Raw genomic sequence first — 17,657 nt, forward strand, 5'->3', positions numbered from 1 at the left:
GGCCCCCATGAAGTGAGGATGGGGCAGCTGCATTTTGGCAAAAGCCATTTTGGATCCTCCCGTAGGATACCTTGGTTTAAACTAGTTAATAAGGTTTGTTAAAGCGCCCAAGAAACATCCAAGGCCACCAGAGGTTCAGAAGTGAAGAATTCACGGCGGAGACACTTCCTCCAGCCTGCCCTGAGTGACGCCGGGTGACCCCCAGGGAGCCCCCCGCCATTGTCGCATGCGGGCCATGCTGAGCAACGACCCCCTTCCAGCCCGCATGGGAGAGCCGACAGAGGACCAGGCAGGGAGCGTCCCAGAGGAAGAAAGCAGCAGCAATTGTCTCCGGAACCAACGGAAGACAAGAACAAGACCTTGAAGAAGACGAATCAAACAGACAAAACTGGCCCTACACCTTTCCAGCAAATTACTGAAAAGTGGTATTTCGTGATATAAATAAAATTCAACCCAAAACACATGTGGGACAACAGACAAGCCTACAAACAGAAACAACGAAAAGTTGTTTTTCTATTTTGGGCAAGTATTGGTCATTTTAGATGCTGCTGCTTCCCTAAAGTTAATAACCTGAGTTATCTTCATCGCAGAATCTCTGGGGTCGCCCAGGTATGTCACTGTGCCATCTGCAAAGACAGAGCCTTCCCTCCTTTCTGTCAGTGCCGGGGCCTCCGAGTGTCCCTCTGGTTTAATGCCAGCGGCTCCAATCCCCAAAGCCACATGAACACGCATGACAGGGTGGCCCTCGCCTCCGTCCTGGCCTTGGAGAAAGACGCTCACTTTGGGGCTCAGATGCCTGCACTTTAGTATGTTCGGGAAGGACCAGCAATTCCTCTTCTGTTTATCAAGGATGGGCGTCTGGATGAGTTTATAATCAGGTCTTCACTGTGGCATGAACCTAAACACCCCCCAAGTAACCGCCAGGTCACCGCTTCGGGGATACAACCAACAGCAGGGGAGCGGAGGGGACAGGAGGCCAGAAGAGGAGGAAGGGCCCACGCGGCTTCACTCAGGGCTCGGGGAAGGCAGAAGCCCAAAGCCAGGCTGGAACTCGGGCCGAGACCCTGAGACCACAACCACAGAGATGCAGACGGCCCTCCTTCCCGGCATGGGACCAACGTCCTCTATGTCCTCTGGCTTGCTGCCCTCGGCTCCTGCTTCCCTCGGTGAATCCCTGGACAGCTTGTCCGCGCACCCAGGACAGGACAAAAGACGGGGCACCGGACCACACTCCTGCCTCCCATCTGGGGCCGCCCCCCCGCCCCAGTTCAGCACAGTCAGCGTCCGCGTCGTGCGCTCTTAGGTGCTGGGACGGGCCGAGCTGCAAGGCTGACACTGTCCAGTGTGTGAAAGGCACAGAAAACCGGACAGGGCGAGAGTTTTTCAGAGACATATACACGGTCCAGAATTACTGGATAAAAGACGAATTAGCCTCCATCTCAGCTCACGATTTCCTGTACTTGGCTTGACTGAGCTACAGATTAGAGAGGACGTTGATGGAGACGCGCGTTCAGACACCCCTCGCACTGCGGGCTTCCTCTCCGTAGGAAAACGCTGTGAAATCCCAGGTCTTTGCAGGTGTTTTCAGCGTGGCGTTTATTTTGTTCACTCGCTCCTGGTGACTTACTAGGCACTATTTAGAGATGACTGCACTTGGGGAAAATATTTGGCTTTTTTCTTTTTTTTTTTTTAAACTTGTGGGCACAAAAACCTCTACTAAAATAGGCATTAAATACCACAAAGCCAGCATAAATGTTCCTTAAACGTGCTTCTTAAAGAAACGTGCCTACTTCGAAGGAAGCAGCTCAGGCTCTGTGACAGAGCACGGGTCCTAGATCTGCAGCGATTCCCTCACTCACGCCGTCCAGCATGTGTGGAGGGAGACCGGATTGTCAACCAGGAGACAGCGAAGTGTGGAGATGCCACCTCTCCCAAAATTCCAACATACGGACAAGACAAGCAAAAATTCTGGCACAGCTTCACTGATTTCAGGTGGAATGGAGCTCAGTGAGGCTGAAAGTGATGGGGTCTGGGCTCCGGATGGGGCGCTCAGAAGAGGGGCCTCCCACTTCCAGGAGGCAGGCAAGGGCTGGTGAGGAAAAGCAGACAAGCAAGCTTATGGGGTCACAGTTGTCCTTGGGGTACAAAGATGCTCTGACCACCACCACAGACCTGGGCCTGGGCAGTACCAGTTTCATGGGTAGGATCTAAGTTAATCGGATTAAAGGACACTGCAGCCAACGTTTAGTTGAAGGAGGAAAACAATCGTGAAATTAAAAAAAAAAAAAGACAAAAACACCAAAGAGGATTAGCTAAAAAAAAGAAGCAAACTTTAAAAGTATTTCTCAAATTGGGGCGCACTCTCTGACTCCAACAGGCCCAGGACCTATTATCCCGTATTCCTCAACGTGGATGTGATCTGTGCCTCCCGCTCATGGAATGCACCTCAGGAGAGCGACTGCTCGACGCTGTATGAAGTCCTAGAACCTACACAAAGTAAGATCGAGCACTGCCCTGAGCCGCCCTGGGTGGAAATATCAACATACCCTGCACAGAGTGGTACCATTTGAGCTGGGTTTTGAAGGATGAATAGGAGTTTTCTGACAGGAAAAGAAAAAAGATCTTGGTACTCCCGGCCTTGGAGGCAAGAGCTTAAGTGAATGGCACTGTGCCCATGCTTAGTGTTTTCTCTAAATTACAATCTATCAATCAATTCTCCATTAAAGTAAAAAGTGTCCCGCTGTGAACCTGGGGCTAAGTCCCCTATATTTCCCAAGCTAGGAACTTCAAGGTCTACATTGTTTAAGGTGGAATCTGACCAGAGGAAGAAATAAATGAGAACGTCAGAGCCAAAAACATGCCGCAGCAGCCCTGCTTCAGTAACGGGTCACACTGTTACTCTCTGGTGACATCACTGCCCCAAACGGCCCTGCCCCAACCCGAGGCCACTACACACCTTGTGGTTCTCAGCTTCTAGGGTTGTGTGTGACCCTCTGTCAGGAGAGCCAGCCACCTCACTTTCGTTTCCAATTTAAAAAACCGGCGCCGACTGTATTTCAGCAATTTATCATGCAGCCTCTTAAAAGTTTAAACTTCTGCTTCATCAAACACAGGAGCCTAAACCGGGTCAGACGGCTGCCTGGCTCCCGGAGACAGAGACGTGAGCAAGCAGCATCCGCGGACTCCTTACCTCCGTGCACGAAGCCATGCAGGGTGCAGTCGGAAGGCCCCACCAGGTGAATCAGGCTAGACTGGCTGTAGCTGACCGTGTTGGGCTCTGGAACGGCAAAGGAGTGGGGTTAGGCCATGAGACAGCTCGATGCCCGCAACTGAGCACCACGATGTCTGCGCGGCCATGGAGGGCGTCCAGGTGCCGGCCGCTCAGGTGAGAGTTCTCCAAGGACAACTGCGGTCTCCACGTGCTTTGGTCCGTGAAAGGAAAGGCTTCCAGGGGCTCATCAACCCCTCTGTTAGCGGGTCATGGTGCTTATTCCTGGGGACACCAGTGTGCCCAGGAGGCCCGCTCCCGAGACAGAGGCAGCCAGTCAATACCTCGGGGTTACACGCTCCCAGGGCTGCAGTGACCCTCCATCTGGACAGTCGGGTCTTCTGACTTTCACTCCCAACTTTGTAAACAATCACAGACGCAGCACCCACCACCAGCACACGAGCCCCGGGAGCACAGTGTGGACACAATGCTGGCGCAGGGGACCCGTGGTTTGCTCTCCAGCCACTGGCCCACAAGGTACCACCTCTAAACCCAGCGGGAACCACATGCAATCCAAGACTCTGATCCCTGAGGTCAGGCAGTGGCTGGACAGGTTCAGGGTGAAATGCCCCACGTGGGCGTGGGAAGGAAACAGGACGTGGTGATCAGCCGGCAGGACTGGGCAGACCCTTCTCCTCACTTTCTCCACGCACACCAGACCATGCTGCCTGGCCTCCTCGGCAGGCCGCCTTCCTGCCAGAGAGGTGTGAGCGGAACGCTACCTGCTTTCAGCCCGACCCATGCGAACCCCAGATGGGGAAGCCCCTGACCTTTCCCCTTCCGAGGTAACCCCAAAAGCTACCTGTTCAAGACGCAGAGCTACGAGTCCGCCCCACCTGCAGGACACCCCCTGATCAGGAACAGCCGGTTTGGACTTCATGAGAAATAAACCTCTATGAGCTCGGGCACTGAGGTCCCAGGGTTCCGCAGTGGCGGTGGCTACATGGCACAGGCTGGCAGGGCACCTAGTGTTTGGATCTCAAGATCATGGCAGCACCCAGAATGCGAGTGATGTCCCCAGGGCAGCAACGGGAGAGTCAACACGGCTATAAACATACCCAGAATTCCCCTCTCCTTTGTTAACAGCCTGGGAACAGTGGCAGAGATTAAGTCCCCATGGAGGCGCAGGTAGGACTCAGACCTGGGCAGCTCAAGTCTCCACAACGTGTCCCTCACTGCCTCGCTCTCTCCCCAGAACAAATGCTGATGGGCGCAGGAAGATGGGGCCTGGTCAGATCCTAGGAGACTCCAGATGCACACCAAGCACTCTTGGGGGCGGCTGTGGTCGGGCTGACCACGCAGGGGCAGAGCCTGGGCCCAGCCCAGCAGCCGGAGCTGGGTTCTTTGTCATCAACCCGACTGCCCCCAAACGGCTCCAATGGCCACGCAGTCCCTCCATGCTCAAAGCTGGACCTCTGATGGCTGTGGATCAAACAGTTCAAGGTAATTGTATTTTCTCTTGTCGGATGGAGAAAACAAAACAAAACAAAACAAAAAGCTGGGTTTTGAAGAACTCCCAGACTCCCTGAAAGGACACCTGAAGGATAAGGTCAAGCCCGCGAGGGAGCTCCTAGGCAACAGCCTGCCCAGACAGGGCTCTGATGTCAACCCTGACAGAGGGCTGCAGATACGGGGGGTGGCGGGGGCCTCCTGCAGGAAGGGGCCGGAGTGCTCCAAAGACCCCAGTGCCGACCCCACGCTCTGCTGAGCGCCTGCCCCGCTGGCGGGTCCTGGGGACCCCATCCTGCCCTCCTCTGGGCCCGGGAGGCCTGGCTGCAGAGGCCCAGCCCCGCCCTGCCAGGGTGAGGCCAGTTCTTCAAGGACACTGAGGTCAGAAATGCAGGGCACATTCAAAAACAGCAAGGAATGGGCATGTGACTGCCTTAAGAAGCATTTAAAAGCCAGTCCCTAAGCTAATCATCTGAGAAAGATGCATTCTTATTGGAACACAGAAAACTAAAAATAAAAATTTGTAAAAATCTATCAAGAAACGAGATTTTGGGGATGCCTGCGTGGCCCAGTGGGTTAAGCATGCCTTTGGCTCAGGTCGTGATCCCAGGGTCCTGGGATGGAGCCCAGCATGGCATCGGGCTCCCTGCTCAGCGGGGGGCCGCTTCTCCCTCTGCCTGCTGCTCTCCCTGCTTGTGCTCACTCACTCTCTCTCTCTCTCTCTGACAAATAAATAAAAAATAAATAAAATAAAATAAAATCTTTTTAAAAAGAAGAAAAAGCAGATTCTGGGGCGTTGGATGGCTTTGTTGGATAAGCATCTGCCTTCAGTTCGGGTCATGGTCTCATGGGATCTCTTGGGATCAAGCCGACTTTGGGCTCCCTGCTCAGTGGGGGGCCTGCTTCTCCCTCCCCCCAGCTCGTGTGTGTTCTTGTGCATTCTCTCTCTCAAATACATAAAATCTTTAAAAAAAAAAAAAAAGAAAAGAAATCTTGAGGTGCAGAATATCTCCTTTGACTAAAGCATTGGAGGGTAATAGATTCTGAGAAGTGTTATGTATCCGATTCACAGTCAGGCAGGAGAGCAAACAGGAAATAAATAACCCCCTGCATGAGGGGACCTAGGCTGGAAACCGTAAGTGTTATATTGTTTCCCAGAGAGAGGAGGCATCCAGGACTGGCTCCCACCCCAAGCACTCGCCAGAAAGGGCCCACAGAGAGGAGCGCCCCAGCAGCCCCCACCTGGCGCCCAGACTTCCTCCCAGCCCCTCCCTGCTGCCACTGGGTTGACACCGTCTCTCCCCTCTTGTCTAATGAGAACAGTCGCTGGTCCCTGCGTTAGGGACCCAGCTGGGTAATGCAGAATGACCTCGTTCTGAGATCCTTAACTTAATCGTAACAAACACCCTTTCTGCAAATAAGAGTCCAGAATGGGGGATGGGCAGGACACAACAGGTCTTCAGGGGGAGGGCTGCCATTCAGCCCCTCCAGCTTCTCTGTTCCAGAATACCTTCAGCACCAATTTTGTACCTTTCCTAAGACATCGCCTCTCCCTACATCACTTGGCAGTCTCCCATGTCTTTGCCTGACCAGCAGGCTTGCCTGCCCCCGCCACGAGAGCAGAGCCCGGGTCTGGCATGGTCGCCACCCTCCACCATCAGGAGTGACCCCAGGCCCATCTTCTGGGTGACTGTGTTAGAAACCGATCATCTATTCCAGCAACATTCTGTCTTACGAATACTAACAAGTAATTTATCATCTTGGCGTCTGCTGCGAAGCAGATGTGAAAAGACAGTGAAGACTCCCCCACTCACAGGCAACCGGCCTTTGCTGTGGGCAGGCTGAAGCTGGAGAGTGAGGAGGATAAGGGGGAGATGCGCGTGAGGGCACAGAAAGATTTGCAGAATCCTGCGCGCACTACGCAGGCGCTGCCGACGAACCCAGGTGGTCCCGTCCTCACTCACACAGCTGCTGGGTGGTCACCAGCCCCCCTGCCCTGATGCTGGATGTGGCCTGAAGCCTGGGCAGGCAGACGGGGGGACCAGAAACCCAGTCCAGTCTGTGTCCTGGAGTCCACCGTCATCCTGGTTAGCGGGAGCTGGGGCATAGCATGGGGGGAGGGGGGCCCAGGGCACACGGGGGCACATCAGCGAGGAAGGGATTACTCGGGACAGGTCCTCGGCTGTCAAGGACCAAAACGTGGAACTCAGACACACCTGTGTCCGGGGCACCCTGAGGGCTCACCCCGTGGAGCCCCACACAGAACACAGCATGTTCTCGCATCCTCTCCCCTCGGATGACGTGTATTCGTGTGTGTGTGGTGGAGACACACACCCCAGTGGTTCACGGTGGCCTTGAGGGGGACAGACCTCCTGAGACCCTGCCCTGCACGGTCTGAGCCCCAGGGCAGTGGCCTGCTAAGGACTGGGGAGGAAAGTCCCATCTGGAAGGAAACCAGCCTGGACCTCTCTGTGTGGGTTCCGGGCAGACACTTGGCCGACGCTGGCTATGGGAGGGAATGACCCGGAGGCCCCGGCCTGAGGGGAAGCCGTAGGCCCATAGACGTGAGGGCCAGGCTGGTGAGGAGAAATGTGGAAAGAGCTGCTGCCATTTGCCTGTTTTTTAGGAGCTGGAAACCCCATAAAAATGTGCTCCTGAGCTACCCTGCGGGACGGACACGACGGCACAGGCTCGTCCCGTGTGCCCACGCAGTGGGGTCTCTGCCTCATACTCCAACGGCCTGCTGGGACCCCCAGAGCTGTCCCGCCCCCTCAGCGCTGACGGTGCGACTGGGAACGGGTTTGCAGGGACAGGGTATAGGGCTGTGAGGACCACATCCACAGTGAGGGGCTGCACCGACCCCAAGGGGAAAGTGCTCTGGAGCCTGCCGCATCCGGCACCTGCCAGCAGAAGTGAACCCCCCGCCCTGCACCCCAGATTTTACCTGGGTTCAGGACAGGCTGGACGATGTCCCCGTTCCTCCACTTGGTCTCCATGCGCGCCAGCTTCTGGGCCTCATACCGCTTCCGGCCCTCCTCCTCCTGCTCCTGCCGGGAGTACTGCCGAGAGGAGTGCGCGGTCAGGCCAGCAGCAGCGAGCCTGGCCTCCCGGCCCTCACCCTCTCTGCACAGGCATGGCTCGGCCCCCCAGCCTCAAGTCTCTCCTGGCATGGTCTCCGGGCACGCAACCGCAGCTACCCATCCCTGTCCTGGGAAGACTTAATATAATCAATAAAAACGGGGGCGCCTGGGGGGCTCAGTGGCTTGGGCCTCTGTCTTCGGATCTGGTCATGATCTCAGTGTCCTGGGATCGAGCCCTGCATCGGGCTCTCTGCTCAGCAGGGAGCCTGCTTCCCTCTCTCTCTGCCTGCCTCCCTGCCTACTGGTGATCTCGCTGCCAAATAAATAAAATCTTTTTTAAAAATAAATAAATATAAAAATATAAACATAGAGAAGGTGAAAATTGCATGTATCCAGAGATAAGCGGACTCAAGCGTTTACTTTGTGTTTCCTCCGTTGTTTTCATGTCCACGTGTAGAAAAGTTCTCCCAGGCCATGTGCCACGTTTCCAAGGAGCCATATTTCCCCTCCGACTGCATTAGCCCAACTTCTCAGCCTAACAGGACTTGGGGGATGGACTCAGTACTGAACGCATCAGCCCTTTGCCGTTCAAACGTCCCGTCAACAACCTCTGTCACGTTTTACACGTGCCCCTTCCTTCCTAGGACTTGTCCCCGACACAGTACAGAATCATGGGAAACCGACAGGTTTCCTGCTCTCCCCTCAATACGACCCGCCCCCGCAGACCTCCCAGCCTGCCCGACAGGCTGCACACTTGCGGGAACGCACACGAAAGCTACGACAGTCCCACCGATGCTGTCATCATGGATCACAGGTGTTCGGACCCAAGAAGTTAAGAATAAACATGAATATAAAATTTGGCACAAAAATGGGTTTCAAAGGGCACAGGAGGAGATGCTGGGTTTCGCTGATGTGACAGCAAGGGCCCTGTCCCCAAGCCCAGTGGAGGACACATACACAAGCCCTCTGTGTGGGACCCCTTGGAAAAGCCGCAGGCCCGGTCCTCGGTGGCCAGCTTCCCCGAGGCCCCTCTCCCTCCCTGCCGACCACGCCCAGCCAGCCTCCCCTCCGTTAGCTCCGACATCTCCCCTTGCCTTCCCTCCGGTGGCATTTCCAGCAGACCCGATGGAGAAGCTTCTGCACGAAGGGCCCCATGGGCCCCTCTCCACGCCCCGCTACAGCCTCTCCGACTTGGGCAGTTCACTTTAGATGACAATTTTGGACCTTCTTTCAAAAGCCCGTTTTAAACATCCTGATTTCCTGCTCATGGCTCTGCTCCAAATCGCACAGGGTTGGAACACCAGTCTGTGACTTAATTACCATGATCTGAGGCTTGAGAACCTGTCTCCCAAGGAGGCCAAGAAAGGAGCTGAGGAGTCTGTTCAAAAGAAACAAACCCCACACTAAAAAAAAAAAAAAAGAAAAGAAACAAACCCCAAGTGTTTAAGTTACGGTGGATAATTCAACCTTTTCCTCCATAAATAAACCGCAGCCTCCTGTCCCACTGTCCACAGTCAAGAGTGTGCAAGCAGAGTCTGTGCTGTACCTATCCGGTGAAATTCACAGCTGCACTCAAGTGTCCTCTAGAAATGCCTTTTAAAGAGATATTTTTTAAGGACCAGCCAACCTCCCGAGCCTCATAAATCCTGGCCGTGTGAGCCTGCTACTTGGGCCTGGGCCCTCGCACGCGGTTGGCGCGGCCCCAGCCGGACAATAGCCAAGAAGACGGAGGAAACACAGCCTCCTCCCAATGCTAGCCAGCCGGCTCTGACTCGGGATAAAGCCACTGGAAGTCCCAAGATGGGGCTGGGACCCCACGCTCACCCCCAAGGGTTCGTCCAGCCCCACTGATGTGAATCATTAGCCAGCTCAGCCCACAGGTCCAAGAACCGGGGCAGACTTTGAACTTGAGCGCACATTCTGACACCGGGAAAAAGAAAAAAACCCACAACCCAAGTGTCTGCTCTCGGATGCCCCCAGCCTCTCCTGGGTCACTGCAGAGATTCTGAAGTCCCTGTTCCCTGGAGAAGAGGGTGGAGCCAAGTGGCAGCCCCTGACCCCAGACACTGCCGTGGGGGGTCGACCGCCGGTGACTTCAGGGAGACACACACGGGGTCCCTCTACGCACACGTGAGTGTGTGCTCTGATACGTGTGACATACGTGTCCGTGGCACACACACACACCTGGACAGAGAGATGTGTGTATTCTCAAAGAAAGGACAGTGGTCTGTAAAAGGTCGATGGTGGGATTCGGGGCTGGGGGGATGAGAAAGCCTGTGGCCACGCTGCCTGCATAAATGCCATCCGAGCCCTCCAGGGTGGATCAGGACAAGGCAAAGAGCAGACCTGTATCTCACACCCACCGAAGGCCTCTCTGCGGGGCTGCACGTGTTGGGGGACGAGGCTCCCGTGAGTACCGGGGTCCCCCGCAGCTGGGATCTGCGCAGCTTCTCCCATCTGGAACCCTCTCCGCGGCCGCCTCCACAGGGCAGAGTCGGTGTCTGTGTCTTATCGAGGCCGGCTCAGCAAAGCGGCTGGGAAAGCTCCGGGCCCCCGAGGGATGTGGGGGTGAGCTCCCTGGGGAGGACGGGAAGACCCGAAGCTCTCGGCCCCCCAGCCCCCTGGCCCCGAGGGGCCAGAGGAAGCAAAGGCTCATGCGCTCAGCCCCGGAACCTTCCTTCAGCATCAACCCCAGAACGTGTAGCATCAGGTGCAGAAGCAGAGAAGGGGCCTGTGGGAGACTTCCACAATGTGCGGTGTCCGGAAATGCAAGCAGCTCGATAATTAGGTCGTGTTTCCCTGCGATGTGACAGACCGAGTACCCAGGGCTCGGCGCAAAAGATGAAAGCGGGGGTGGGTATGCTTGTAATTTCCGGAGAGAAAAATCACTCACTCCTGAGTGTAGGGTCCTGCCCCCACCCCCGGGCAGGGAGGGGAGAGAGCAAGCGGGAGGGAGGGGTGGGGCGGGGCAGCAAGGAAGGGCAGCGTTCTGGCGAGAACAGTATGTCCAAACTGAAGCCGTGCACGTGACCGCGACAGACCCGGGGTCTGGATGAAGCAAGGTTGCAGCAGAACGGACCCCTCGCTCGTGCAAGGACGGGTGGCGCCAGCGCCGTCATCTGGTGGCAGCACGATGTCCCTTCTTTCATGGGACCACAGGACAGGCCACCCATCCAACTCAGGCCAAGGTCCAAGCACCCTGTCTCCCCTGTCTCCAGAGAGTTTTTTAGATATTTAGACTGTGGCAACTAGAGCCCCGCAGGCCGCCATCCCGACCTAGGGAGACGTGCCACCCAGGCCTCGCCTGCCCCCAGGGCTCCAGGCAGGGTGTGGGGTCAGAACCTGGGCTGCCATGGGCAGAGGTGTGGCTGGTGGGGAGTTCCAGGGAGCGCCCCCCCGTAGGGTCACACTTGCAGGGGTGCAGGGAGTGGAAAGGTGGGCCGCGGAGCCAGAGCAGGCCTCCTCGGAGCAGGAAGGGCCTGCAGCCAGCGTCCCGGTGAGGAGGAGGCCAGGACCCAGCTTCTCTGTGAGCTCCGTGCGAAAAGAGCAGGCGCCAGTGCCCACGGCTGTGGTTCCCAGTTACACTGATTTTACAAAAATCTGTTCTTTGCACAGGAAAATGCTCGTGGCAAGGCAGCCACCGTCCGAGCCACGGGATGGCTCCTCTAGAACAGCTTAGGTGTGAGAACAGAGCCACAGGCCTCCACCGAGGGAACTGTCATACATGTCTTGGAAATATGCAGGGACTCGGGCACCACAAAGCTAAGGAAGGAACGAAATCCTTCTATCGGCTCAACATTCACCCACCAACAGGCTGCCCACCCAAGCGTGCCCAGCGGGCTGGGAACGAATTGTACAACAGGCTCCCTTCGTGCAAAGATGGTTCTGCCTGCAGCAAACCACAGTGAGGGGACCAAGGACGGCAGGGGAAGACGTGGAAACAGAGATATCTTAGCCTCCGTTTCGTCAGGGGCTGAGATGAGGAGCGGCTGGCCTGGGCCACACAGCCGGGAGGTCCTGGTTCTCTCAGAAGGACCCGTCACCTGGCACCGTCCTGACCCGCTCTGGTCGGGACATGAGGAAGGGCCCTCCGGGAGGGTCATCCACGAGCGAAACCTGCACGAAGATCCCAGCCAGGGACAGCCCACTCCACGGGCAGCGCCGGCCCCCAGCCCCCCGCTGTTGCTGTCCTGGGACGCCTGGGTAGCCTCTGCCATCTGCCCCCTGGAGAGAAGCAGAAGGGGGGTCTCCTTACCACGACTGGAGGCACCTCCAGGACCTTGTCCACGTTCTTCAGTGACAGGGGCACATACCACAGGGTAGCCTTATTGGTCAGCTTTTTAGTACCTTCAGAGAAAAAAACCACATGAGTGATGGCGCAGCGCGAGCCCAGGGCGGGTGGGGCTGAGACACAAGGTGGGAGCCAGGGCCCAGGGCACGGGGAGCTGCCCCAACCCAGCCCAGTGCTGCCCCCTGGAGGCTGCTGGAAAGACTTCCGATCACAGGCTGGGGAACCGGCTTTTCTCGGGTGGGGCCCTCTCCAGCCGCCTCCCAGAAAAGAGGGGACAGAACCAGAGCATTCCAGCTCCGCTGAGCTCGAGTGTCTGCAACCCGATCCAGCAGACCTGTGCTCGGCAAGGGAACATCCGCCTCCTGAACAGGCTAGCAGCTCCTGCCAGAGGAGATCCAAAGGATAGCAGCCCACGGACGTGAGAGGCTCAGGGACACACAGAGCCAGAGCCTGTATGCGCAGCCCTGGGAGCGGCCGCTGCTGGGCCACAAGCTGGGGTGTGGCTGCACAGCTCCTGGGCAAGGCCCGTCCCGCGAGGTGGGAGGCTTCACCCCAGACGCTTGGATTTGCGGCCGCCCGCCGACCACCAACTCAGGACTCCAATCCGGGTGGAGTGCTGACAGGCCGGCGGGGGGCTGCTCAGCCCCACTGTGGGCCAAGTGACAGGAAACAGAACCTTCCTTAGGCCTACCAGGGAGGCCTGCCTGGGCTGAGAACCATGAGCCAGAAAAGTCTGGGGATCGCATGGTCCCTCGCCTCTCCCCTGTGTAGGAGGAGCCCGGAGCCCAGAGAGGTCAAGGGGTCTACCTAGGGTCACACAGCAACTCGGTGCTATTGTATGCATAGACCTACGCCTCCGGGGTTCTAGTATTTTCTGGGAAATGTCTGCAAAGATGCCTTAAAATGTAGCTTCCTCAACACAGAAGATCCTCCGTGTGGAGAAGAGCACATCTGCAGGACATGAAGGACACAAGCAGGCAGGGTGGACAGCAGCCAGGTGTCCTCTGCAAAGCCCGTCGTGGAGCTCCCCTCCTAGCAGTGCTTTCTGACCTGGTGCCTTCCCAAAGGGGGCCGGGCCTCTTGCTTCTGCCCCTGAACACAGCCCCAAGGCTGGAGCTGAGCCTTGTGGTCAACATAGAAGGATGAGCCCCCGGCGCCGGGCCTGCACCGCCGGCCCCATGGGGACAGGCTCTCCGTGCCTGGGAACCACAGGCCCGGAACAAGGAAAATATTTTCACTGCACTTTGACTGAGAGTGAATCTGACAACCTGCTTTTGGGAATAAAGATTTCCTGTTTGACTCTGCCAGAGCCAGCCTGACAGGCCGGTTTCCATGGAAACCCGAGTGGTCCTCCTTTAGACCCAGATGAGCGCCCCGGGCCAAATGAGGAAAGACATGCTAATTGTACTTTCTCCGTCATTTAATAAAACCATCAAAAGACAATTGCAGCATTAAACACACCTCTTTTAAAATCTTAAGCGCTCCCAGCTATTTTTTGGAGCAATTTGCAACAATCAGGTCCCAGTTAGCTTAATATTTTGACAGTTGCCGGAGATGAATGAACATACTCGAAGGCAGAGGTTTGCCGGTTGTCTGCCTCGGCGCGTGCTCGCTTGGCTGCCTCCGGGCAGGCAGCACAGCCCCAGAGGAGGGGGACACACCGGACAGGGGACCCCTGCCTCCTGGGGTCTCCGTTTCCTCCCCGTCCCCTGTCAGAGTCACCCTGGGTCCAAGGGGCCAGGCACTGTTGCAGGCAGTAGGGGCGACCGCAGGGGACAAGGCAGCCACCAGCCCTGCCCTCGTGTTCTAGACATGTGGACAGAAAGACACACGTCAGGACAGAGAGGGAGGACTCGAGAGACGTGGGGTCCCAGAATAAGAGCGATCTGCACGACACTCGGAAAGACAGAGGAAGGACGACAGAGACGCAGACGCCCAGACGCGGCGAGGACAGAAAGAGACGCAGAGCTGAGAGAGACGGACCGGTGGGGGTGGAGAGAGAGAGGCGGCTCCTGGCCCTTCAGCTGGAGGTTGTGGGGCTAGAGAACCCACACACGGAGAACGGCCACGGCCCTTGGGGCACCAAGAGTGGCCGGCCGCTTCGTGTACTAGGGAGGCCTGAGGGTCAGGAGGCCCCGTCTGGAGAAGCAGAGCACAGTGGGGTCACGGAGCCCACACCTGCCCGTGAGGCTGGACACCCGCAGCCCCTCTCCTCACCCCCCCGTTCTGTCCCCCGCAGGGCCTGTCAGCTCTGCGTGCCCACCCTGCAGGGAAGGAGCGAAACCAAGGCCGAGCGACCAGGTGCTGGGGGGCGGGGGGCATCCTTTCGGGTGGGGTAGAGGGCTGCCATCTCGCCACCTCGGCCCCGGGTGAGAAGCCCCTGCCCCACGATGGGAGCAACCCCTTAGAAGTCAGGTGGAGCGTGTCCTTCTAGACAAAACCCTCCGTCAGCTTCCCGTCTCTGGACAGAAACACAAATCTCCCCCACAGCCTCGGTTCAGTCCATCATTCATTCGCCTGCATTGTCAGCTCTCCACCGGCTGCGAGCCAAGAGAAGCTCTTACCACTGGGGAAGAGGAAAGCATGACTCCTTCCTCCGGAGTTCATGGTGGAGGACAGGGCTTCTCAGCCTCGTCCGGCACAAGGACACGTTGGACTGGGTCCCCCTTCGTGGTGGGGATCCCCGCCCCCGCTGCACACAGTCTGTGCGGCTGCATCCCTGCCCTACCTGCCCCCGGATGCCACACAACCAAAAAGGTCCCCTTGAGAGTCACCGTGCTGAGGACCCAACGCTGCGGGGCTGAGCTCTGCTTTGCAAGTCAAGAATGCCCATCTTCCCCTTTCGCCTTTCGCCTCTTCCCCTTTCGCCAAAGGGAAATGCTACTCAGTTCCTCAGGGTTTCCTCTGGGGCCAGAAATCTGGAAGGCAGACCGCCCCCATCTGAAGTCGCTGGCTGCCATCCTGCTGCTGATCACCATGAGAAAGCCACACTGCTGGGAATGCCATCGGACAGAGAAGATTCTGGAAACGGACAGCAGCTGAGACAATGAGCTCCCCTCGATCCCAGGGCCTGGGCCAAGGGGACTCCAAGGCCCCGTGGTGAGAAGACCACGCCCAGGTATCCCTTTCTGGGCCGCGGCATGTGACATCCATGGTCCCTTAGATGTAAGAGCTACGGGCTCCCCCAGGGCCTGGACACAAACACAGGGCACAGGGAGGCTGTGTGCTCCAGGGCCACGGGCCCCCATTCGGCTAACCCATTCACCACGCTGTGGCCAGGCCTGCTGAGGACACCGGATGTTCCAGATGGACAACTGGGCTCCAGGCCCGGGGAGGGGAGAAGCCTGAGCCCCTGTAAGCTCTCCCAGCAGGGCAGCTGCAGGCCACGGCCGCCAAGGAAGGAGCGAGGGGCATGAGGAGGAGGACCCAAGGACCCAGGCAGCTCCCGCCTCCAGAAGCAGCATGGACTGTCCCCTGCGTGGGACTATGTGGGACGACAGGGTGGCCTGGGGCAGGGAGGGGACAGCAAGGGGACAAAGGGGCCTGCCTTCCTGTCAGCAGCCCGGTTATACAAAGCTGCAGCGAGTGCAAAGCAGAGCCACACTCCCCTGCAGAGCCCCGTGGGAGGATGAAAAGGGGTTTCCATGGTTACCACTGGGAGAAAGAGAATATTCAGATCAAACCAGAGTCAAAGGTTTGCAGAGGGAGCTTCAGCCTAAGCCTGGAATGCAGGGCCCCGGTGCAGGGGGAATGGGCGGGACAGCGACCCACTCCCCCACCCCCACCCCCAGGTGGTCCCCATCCAGGGAACAGCAAGGAGGGTGGGGGTGGGGGGGAGACAGCAGGGGGCTGGAGGGTGGCTTGTGCCCTCCCAGCCCACTGCCACCCCTCTGCCCCTGAGGAGCTGGTCTTGGGGCCTCCTCCTGGGGAAGGCAGGAGGGAAAGGTCTGCGCACTGGGAGCCCAAGTCCCACTGGGCGAGCTCGCTGTCACACTCATTGCTTAACCTGTCCCTGTCCGCAGAACAAGGATGGCAGGAGTGTCGGCTCAGGGGTAGGGCTGGGAACAGAGGGACTGTCACTCACAGAGGACGTCAGGGCCAAGCCCCCTGTCAGCACGAGCTGTGGCTGCTGCTGGCAGGGACCCAGAGCTGGCTTGGTGAGACACGTGCAGAAGTTACCTGTGAGGATGTTTTCTGACATCACGTGGACCTGGACCTCCACGGAGTGCTTGGAGGTGTAGGTGATCTCCGCGCTGACGTGCGCCACCTCGCCAATGCACACGGGGGACAGGAAGTCGGTGCGCTCGACACGGGCCAGGGCGGCCACACAGCGCTCCTGCGGAGACCAGAGACAGGTGAGCACCAGCCCTGGCCACACTCCTCGAACGCGGCCCTTCTTCGCCCATTGTGAAAGTCACGCCATTTCTCGACATCACACATTCCTAATTGCAAAGCCGCAGGACACACAGCAAGGCCTCACGGGACACCCTAAAGCAATCGCCGGCGGATTCTCTTGAGCAGTGAGGGTGGGGAGTGGCTTCTTTTTTCTAATTTTTCTACAAAAGACATGCATCACTTCCATAATGAAAAGTAAAAAAAGACATACTCATCATGGAAAATTTGGGAAGTACACAGAGAAGTAGACCCAGGAGGGAAAATCACTCCTCACATCGGAAGAGAACCCAGCTTTCTATTTCGGGATCTTCCTTCCCAGGCTCTTCTCCCCAAGAACGGATCTCCCTGGTTCCTCTGCAGTTACTCAGGCTCATGCAAACATCAACAGACGTGTCCACAACCCGCTTCTTCCTCCGCTCGAAACAAGGAAACATAACCTGCCTGTGTTACAAACGATGCTTTGCAATCAGTGTTCCTTTGTTTAACTGTTATTTATCCTTCAAATAGTGCAGGACTCAAAACTCCAAGGAAAAAAAGGGTACAGGGCACCAGGTGTGTGTTTGTCACTGGTCCCCAGCCACCCAGGACCCCCTTGGTAAGGGATCGACGTGGCCACGGAGTACACCCATGTCTGGAGGGCACGCAACAGTCTACACTGGGGCTTGTTCTCTATTGAACCTGACTTGCTCATGCTTCTGCATGGCCGTTTCCACCACAGACGTCACTGTCACTTTCCACAATGGACACACCCTCTGTTGCAAAAGTGTGTTTCATGGCCAAATAGAACGGAATATTCCATGATCGCAGTCTTGGCTCCAGCTGGGTCCATTTCTTTTTACTCTAAGCAACGCTGTGATGCGCGTCCATTCACGTAAATCGTTTTCAGTACCGGGGGCTGTTTCCCAGACTGAAGGGACACTTTGGTGTATGTTCCCGAAAGTACTTCTCAGTAGGGGGACCTCAGACCCTCACTGCCAAACAGAGCACTTGGCCTGTCTATCGCTTTCTCCTGGAAACCAGCCCTCTTCTCCAGGAGTCTGGGCCCACCCAAGCTGGATGGGGAGCTGGGGTGGGAGCCTGTCCATCCGGCCCTGCCCGCTCTAGTATTCGCCTTCCCTGTTAGTCCTCGCAGCACCCCTCATCCAAGGGTTGGCGACACTGAGCTTGTAGTAAC

The 17,657-nt window shown here is 57.2% G+C and overlaps 1 protein-coding gene across 4 annotated transcripts in view; it reads right to left on the reverse strand.

Annotated features, from left to right (window-relative positions):
- ACOT7 (acyl-CoA thioesterase 7) overlaps window positions 1–17,657 on the reverse strand; it is a 94,722-nt gene that overhangs the window by 42,101 nt on the left and 34,964 nt on the right. For all 4 annotated transcript variants that reach the window (XM_059135155.1, XM_059135154.1, XM_059135156.1 and 1 more), the window contains exons 3-6: window positions 16,268–16,424; window positions 12,053–12,144; window positions 7,662–7,776; window positions 3,191–3,277 (exon numbers count right to left, since the gene is read on the reverse strand). In XM_059135155.1, the coding sequence (XP_058991138.1) occupies window positions 3,191–3,277; window positions 7,662–7,776; window positions 12,053–12,144; window positions 16,268–16,424 (451 nt within the window). The remainder of the gene's footprint in view (window positions 1–3,190; window positions 3,278–7,661; window positions 7,777–12,052; window positions 12,145–16,267; window positions 16,425–17,657) is intronic.

The sequence above is a fragment of the Mustela lutreola genome, chromosome 10 (genome assembly GCF_030435805.1).
Source record: "Mustela lutreola isolate mMusLut2 chromosome 10, mMusLut2.pri, whole genome shotgun sequence".
NCBI classification, from domain to species: Eukaryota; Metazoa; Chordata; class Mammalia; order Carnivora; family Mustelidae; genus Mustela; species Mustela lutreola.